We start from the raw sequence: 8,189 nt of genomic DNA, 5'->3' as shown, positions 1-8,189 counted from the left end.
TTTTCCCTTTTATCAAAAGCGAGAAAAGGCTTACTTTAATCATAAATAATCACAAGGAATTGTACGATTCCGACAGTATCTTAAGCATGTGGTTATGACTCACTATGAAATCGTGATGATATCAGGTCTTACAAGAAGCACGAATCACTGTTCTAACTAACTACAGTTGTTAAATAAACCCTAGATCCCAATTTGCTTTCCCAAATTTATTTCCGAAAATACTCTAAGTAAGCTATATATTTGGAATAGTCAAATCCAATTTGCACTTTTGTTGGTTGCAATATCTATTATCATTGAATATTTTAAGAAAAAGGTTTTATCAGCATACATAAGCAGTTATTAAATATCTATAGTTTATATATGTTTAGAAGTACGGCTGTGACAATGAATCCATGTGACAAGCGATATGAGGTTGGATTCACCAAGGCAGGACAAAAGTGTTTTTTAGTTCAATGCTAATATAAAATATCCAACAATATTTAAAGCAGAAATTATTGAGTTGGGTTTAATGAACGCGACAAAACCCTTTCTATAATCGTAATAAATCTCTTCTAAAAGCGGCTTAATTGTACAATTCCGAGCATGTGTTTATGAATCAAATAGCGATGATACCAGGTGTTCGCAAAAAAGATTGAACGCATCGTGTCCATTGGTGGCACCCGTCACAAACACACATAAAGGCAAGTCATAAGTGTTCAGCTGAAAAAACACACGAATATCTGACATCAGTTTGGTAATTGATGCGTCCTTCAAATGTCTATTGACCTGAATGCTCATCGATCCCTTGAAGATCCGGGTTATAATTGAGCTTCAGCAACCCATTCTTGTCGTCAAAGGCTACTAACGGGATCGGGTGTTATGTGTGATATGTACATTAACAATGGGATTGTCTCCTTTGGGTTCATAGCTGTGAGATATGTACATTAACGATGGGATTGTCTCCTTTGGGTTCATAGCAGTAAGATATGTACATTAACAATGGGGTTTTGTGCTTTGGTTTATGTGCATTAAGACATGTACATTAACAATGGGATTGTCTCCTTTTGTTTCATAGCTGTGAGATATGTACATTAACAATGGGATTGTCTCCTTTGGGTTCATAGCAGTGAGATATGTACACTAACAATGGGGTTTTGTGCTTTGGTTTATGTGCATTAAGACATGTACATTAACAATGGGGTTTTCTCCTTTGGTTTCATAGCTGTGAGATATGTACATAAACAATGTGATTGTCTCCTTTAGGTTCATAGCTGTGAAATATGTACAATAACAATGGGATTGTCTCCTTTTGTTTCATAGCTGTGAGATATGTACATTAACAATGGGATTGTCTCCTTTGGGTTCATAGCAGTGAGATATGTACATTAACAATGGGATTTTCTCCGTTGGGTTCATAGCTTTGAGATATGTACATTAAGAATGGGATTGTCTCCTTTGGTTTCATAGCTGTGAGATATGTACATGAACAATGCGATTGTCTCCTTTGGGTTCATAGCTGTGAGATATGTACAATAACAATGGGATTGTCTCCTTTTGTTTCATAGCTGTGAGATATGTACATTAACAATGGGCTTTTCTCCTTTGGGTCCATAGCTTAGAGATATGTACATTAACAATGTGATTGTCTCCTTTTGCTTCATAGCTGTGAGATATGTACATTAACAATGGGATTGTCTCATTTGGGTTCAAAGCTGTGATATATATACATTAACAATGGGTTTTTCTCCTTTGGGTCCATAGCTGTGATATATATACATTAACAACGGGGTTTTCGCCTTTGGTTTCAAAGCTGTGAGAAATGTCATTAACAGTGGGTTTCCTCCTTTGGGTTCATAGCTGTGAGATATGTATATTAACAATGGGATTTTCTCCTTTGGGTTCATAGCTGTGAAATATGTACATTAACAATGGGATTGTCTCCTTTGGGTTCATGGAAGTGAGATATGTACATTAACAATGGGGTTTTCACCTTTGGGCTCATGGCTGTGAGATATGTAACTTAAAAATGTGATTGTCTCGTTTGGGCTCATAGCTGTGAGATATGTACATTAACAATGGGATTGTCTCGTGTGGGCTCATGGCTGTGACATGTGTACGTTAACAGAGGGATTTTCTTCCTTTGGGTTTCCAGCTGTGACATCTGTACATTAATAATGGGATTGTCTCATTTGGGTACCCAGCTGTGATATATGTACATTAAAAATGGGGCTTTGTCCTTTGGGTTCATAGCTGTGAGATATATACATTAATAATGGGATTGTCACATTAGGGTTTATAGCTGTGAGATATGTACATTAACAATGGGATTGTCTCGTTTGGGCTCATGAGTGTTAGATATGTACATTAACAATGGGGTTGTCTCGTTTGGGCTCATGGCTATGACATTTGTACGTTAACAATGGGATTGTCTCGTTTGGGCTCATGACTGTGACATTTGTACGTTAACAGAGGGATTTTCTTCCTTTGGGTTCATAGCTGTGAAATATATACATTAATAATGGGACTTTCTCATTTGGGTTTCCAGCTTTTCTAGTTTGGTGTCCTCCGGCAACCTATGAGCATGGATTCGAATCTCGGACTCGCCCTTGATATGAATCCTTGTTTGTCAGCACCGCCTACGTACCCCTGCTCATGCTGGGGATCATTTCACCAAATCGTCTGAGGCCTGACTCACACTGGGCGTTCCTCCCACATGAAGCTGACATGCCGTCATGTAAATGAAATATTCTTCAGAGCCGCGTTTACAGAAAGTATTTTAAGGATTTATACCTTGTGAATTCTGAAAATTCAAAGGATTTGCTTGATTTTTTTGCATTGATTGTTTTACTTTGTACATAGATTCAGAGTGACAAGAAACTACCCAAAAAGCACCGTGGCCGAAGGAATGACTTTAACGTTTCCAATGGTCACCTTCCCTGTATATGGAGCTATAGTCAAGCAGCTCCACCCTGTGGTGCCTCCATTTCACAACTTTTGAGGTACAATCGAAGATTGTAAGAGCGTCATAATCACGTCAGAGGTTGTCTGATCAGGGTTACAGCATTCGGGTACTTCGTAAAGCTTCCAAATTTTATTCAATAGACATTTGAAGGACGCATCAGTCACCAAACCGATATACCATACTGATTACCATATATTCGTGTGTTATTTCAGCTGAACACTTTTGACTTGCCTTTATGTGTGTTTGTGACGGGTGCCACCAGTGGGCACGATGCGTTCAACCTTTTTGCGAACATTTGGTATCATCACTATTTGATTCATAAACACATGCTCGGAATTGTACAATTAAGCCGCTTTTAGAAGAGATTTATTACGATTATAGAAAGGGTTTTGTCGCGTTAATTAAACCCAACTCAATAATTTCTGCTTTAAATATAGATAGTTTATAACATTGACGGAAAAAATCTTTTGTCCTGCCTTGGTGAATCCAACCTCATATCGCTTGTCACATGGATTCATCGACACAGCCGTAAAGTAAAAACATAAACTATAGATATTTAATTATTGCTTATGTATGCTAATATAACCTTTTTCTTAAAATATTCAATGATAATAGATATTGCAACCAACAAAAGTGCAAATTAGATTTGACTTTTCCAAACATATAGCTTACTTAGAATTTTTTCGGAAATAAATTTGGGAAAGCAAATTGGGATCTAGGGTTTATTTAACAACTGTAGTTAGTGAGAACAGTGATTCGTGCTTCTTGTAAGACCTGATATCATCACGATTTCATAGTGAGTCATAAACACATGCTTAAGATACTGTCGGAATCGTACAATTCCTTATGATTATTTATGACTAAAGTAAGCCTTTTCTCGCGTTTGATAAAGAGGAAATATTTCAAAATAATATGCTAAAATTATTAGTACTGAAAGCTTTAGTAGGCGGTAATCCATATTATCCTATGGGTTTATTTAACATCCCGTTAGAGAAAAACATTTTAGAAAGTGAATTTGCATAAAGTCGTTAAACCAATTTAACCTTTAATATTTCCGTTCATGCATGAGTTTCAGTATTTGAAAGTATCCACTAATCTATTTTGCAAGGTTTTGTTTTACATTTCTTAAATAATTTATTCATTTAGTGGTTCAGTAATCCTTGTACAAAATTCCATTTATAGTCGGATAGTGGATAAGGGTCACATTTATTTAACAACTGTAGTTAGTGAGAACAGTGATTCGTGCTTCTTGTGAGACCTGATATCATCACGACTTCATAGTGAGTCATAACCACATGCTGATGATACTGTCGGAATCGTACAATTCCTTATGATTATAAAAAGGGTTTTCTCGCTTTTGATAAAAGGAAAAAAAAACATTTCGAAGAATGTTTCAAGATAATAATGCTATAATTAATTATTACTGAAAGCTTTAGTAGGCGGTAATCCATATCCTATGGGGTTTATTTAACATCCCGTTAGAGAAAAACATTTTAGAAAGTGAATTTGCATAAAGTCGTTAAACCAATTTAACCTTTAATATTTCCGTTCATGCATGAGTTTCAGTATTTGAAAGTATCCACTAATCTATTTTGCAAGGTTTTGTTTTACATTTCTTAAATAATTTATTCATTTAGTGGTTCAGTAATCCTTGTACAAAATTCCATTTATAGTCGGATAGTGGATAAGGGTCACATTTATTTAACAACTGTAGTTAGTGAGAACAGTGATTCGTGCTTCTTGTGAGACCTGATATCATCACGATTTCATAGTGAGTCATAACCACATGCTAATGATACTGTCGGAATCGTACAATTCCTTATGATTATAAAAAGGGTTTTCTCGCTTTTGATAAAATATATAATAATGCTATAATTAATAATTACTGAAAGCTTTAGTAGGCGGTAATCCATATCCTATGGGGTTTATTTAACATCCCGTTAGAGAAAAACATTTTAGAAAGTGAATTTGCATAAAGTCGTATAACCAATTCAACCTTTAATATTTCCGTTTATGCATGAGTTCCAGTATTTGAAAGTATCTACTAATCAATCGGAAATCATGACGATAATGGCCTTCGTTTTCAGATGCCTTGGGATACACAATGTTGACTGTGACGGAGGGAGGCATCGGGCGGGGTGCCAAAGAGCAAGAAAGTGATTGATCTATTCAGTATGGGCGATCACACCATGTCCCGCAATGGAATAATAAAGGAAGCGGTCATCAATCATCAGAATTTTCACTTTTTTTCAATGTGTATAAATATAAGATATTTCTTTCATAGTCACTTCACACCTCATTCTTCCTGAGACCGTCAAGTGTAAGTATACTTCTTTTATATTATATTTTCTTTAAACGTTTAGTAGCAGTGTCACAAACACAAGAAAACATGGTATTCCTTTTGCAATGAACAGGGTCGCATTTTGTTCTGTTGACGTTTCACGTTCCTCTGCTACACAGGCTTTGGTATTTCAATGGCTACTCAAATCCCATGAGTGTATGTTTATTACAAACCTTATTGTTTGTTGTTAAACGTCGCAGTCAGAACTATTCCAGCCATATCACGGCGACCTGTCTCATGTAGGAGGCCAATAAACATAGCCTGATGACTCAATTAATGTTTTTGCCTCTTACGACAAGCATGTATTGCTGGGAACCCATTCTAAACTGGTACCCCAACACAGTTATGGGTCAAGGTACGTAAGTAAAACCGTCATGTACATACATACAACCTTGGAAAGGGTGAATAGTTGATTAAATGTGATGCATTCGTTATTCTCAAGACCGCCTCCATGGTCTCGTGGTAGAGGGTCGGCCCGGAGAGCGGAATGTCCGGGGTTCGATCCCCGGCCGCGTCATACCAAAAGACGTTAAAAGATGGTACATTTTGTTACCCTGTCCGGCGCTAGGTATTAAGGGGCTAAAACAAGGACTGGTCGTCTCGGAGTCAGTATGCTGTGCCTTAGTAGGGTATTCATGTTAAAATGCGGCATGGTATCGCCGTGAGCAAGCACTATACATCAGCATCAGTCCTGACTAATACAAGCAGGTACACACACAAACACGTGCATGCACGTCGCTACATAAGTGCAATAATCATGGACGCGACGGTAAACCCCATTTCACCTCACCTCTCCGTTATTCTCAATAAAATACAAATTAAATTTGTGTAGGGTTGACTCAGATTTTGCTGGAAAAGTGGCTATAACTTTAACTCAAATTTAAAGAAATGACTAAAGTCTAACTTTTCACAGGAATACATGTATGGACAAACTTCAAACACATAACGTGACAATAACTTAAGTTGGGATAAAGATATTAACCAATGCTAGAATCTCTAGAACGTATGTAAGTGTTTGCATGTCAGATATGTACTTACATATTACACAGTAAAAAAATGTCATCTATTAGGGCACATATTTTCATGAAGCTTACTCAGATTTGAACCCTCCTGAAAACCTGTGAATAATTACCTTGTCATGATAATGTGTTACATGGTGAAGAAAATGGCTAACTACCATGATTGGAACAAATTTATACCCGTTGCCCACTATTGTGACAATTATGCTCACCCAATCATATATGGTTGGACCTTAGGTTACATTAGCGAAGACCCGTGAAGATTCCGGGGTAGAATAGGTCTTCAGCAACCCATACTTGCCGTAAAAGGCGACTATGCTTTTCGTAAAAGGCGACTAACGGGATCGGGTGGTCAGGCTCGCTGACTTGGTTGATACATATCATCGATCCCAATTGCGTGGATCGCTGTTCATGATATTAATCACTGGATTTTCTGGTCCAGACTTGATTATTTACGGCCCGCCGTCATATAGCTGGAATATTGCTGAGTGCGGCGTTAAACAACAAACCAACCAACCAACATTAGCGAAACTGGAACAAAATAGGAACATCTAGGTTCTCTGTAAGGGCCAACATGTCTTTAGTTAGAAAATAAAGGCAGTATAATGTCATAGTGATGTGGAATGATAAGAACCTTTGTAGCTCGTTAAATCAACATAATTTAAGAAATTAGCTACCTTTTTGAAATTATCATGTTTGTCACCAAAATGTTTTGGTATTGATGAGAATTACAATCTGTATTTTTTCGGCTGAAAACTTATTTTTCTATATTTGGGAATTTTTATGTTCATGTGTACACATATTTCGTCCCCAGATTCCAGTCATCATGATGAATCTTATCACCATCGCTATCTTTGCCAGCCTAATGGTTGCTACTTTGGGTAAGCCAGCCTATGGTGGTATCGGTATTGGAGGATTTGGAGGCGGTCTGCATGGAGGCCTAGGAGGTCTTGGAGGCTTTGGGGGACTTGGAGGCGGTCTGTATGGAGGTCTTGGAGGCGGTCTGTATGGAGGCCTAGGAGGTCTTGGAGGCGGTCTGTATGGAGGCCTAAGAGGTCTTGGAGGTCTTGGAGGCGGTCTGTATGGAGGTCTAGGAGGTCTCGGAGGCGGTCTGTATGGAGGCCTAGGAGGTTTTGGACGCGGTCTGTATGGAGGCCTAGGAGGTCTTGGAGGTCTTGGAGGTCTTGGAGGTCTTGGAGGCGGTCTGTATGGTGGCTATGGAGGCTTTGGAGGGCATGGTTTCGGAGGCTTCGGTCGTAGTAAGAAATATTAAATACGTCGACTTAACAAAACACATTGAATAAAAAGGCGGAGATTGCACGGACAGCTAAGCTTCTCGGGAGCGCTTTAAGCCGCCTGCTTGTTCGAATCACTGTCGTACATTTCTAGAAAGTGGAAAACGCCTACGAGTTACTTGACCTTGGACCATTTTTACACATGACACATAACTCATAAACTGTTTGACTGAATGTTCCTAATTATCAAAAAAACTTTCATTCATTTTCTTACAAAAGCCACATATATTTGCCACTTTCATCAAGTGTTTTATCCTTTTCTTTGCAGGATATTAATCGGGGAGAAGAGATTTTATCTTGAGAAATCCGACCAACATTTTACAGAATTAAAATTTGCAAACTGCTCCTTTGTTATTTTCTGTTGTTTTAATTTTGGACCCCATGGACATTACGGGTTACAATAGGCCCCCACCAACCTAAGCTGGTCGTAAGATTGTTTGTTTGTATTCTCACGACGCACTCAGCAACATACACGCAATCAACCAAATCATCGAACCTCACAACCCGATAAAGTCGACCCTTACGTCCACCATAGGTTGCAGTTGACCTTTTCTAACCCGGAGTCCCCATGGGGTAACAGGCGACCAAATTGA

The 8,189-nt window shown here is 38.2% G+C and overlaps 1 protein-coding gene across 1 annotated transcript; it reads left to right on the top strand.

Annotated features, from left to right (window-relative positions):
* The first annotated feature begins 5,140 nt into the window (after nucleotides 1-5,140).
* Nucleotides 5,141-7,939, top strand: LOC124117037 (glycine-rich protein 5-like). The gene is made up of 3 exons (XM_046478722.2): nucleotides 5,141-5,261; nucleotides 7,116-7,560; nucleotides 7,865-7,939. Exons 2-3 carry the CDS (start codon nucleotides 7,128-7,130, stop codon nucleotides 7,870-7,872), a joined length of 441 nt encoding a protein of 146 aa, XP_046334678.2. The 5' UTR covers nucleotides 5,141-5,261; nucleotides 7,116-7,127; the 3' UTR covers nucleotides 7,873-7,939.
* The last annotated feature ends 250 nt before the right edge of the window (nucleotides 7,940-8,189 follow it).

The sequence above is a fragment of the Haliotis rufescens genome, unplaced genomic scaffold, assembly GCF_023055435.1.
Source record: "Haliotis rufescens isolate VD_foot unplaced genomic scaffold, xgHalRufe1.0.p SCAF_12, whole genome shotgun sequence".
Lineage (NCBI taxonomy): Eukaryota > Metazoa > Mollusca > Gastropoda > Lepetellida > Haliotidae > Haliotis > Haliotis rufescens.
This window is presented reverse-complemented; position numbering and strand designations above follow the sequence as displayed.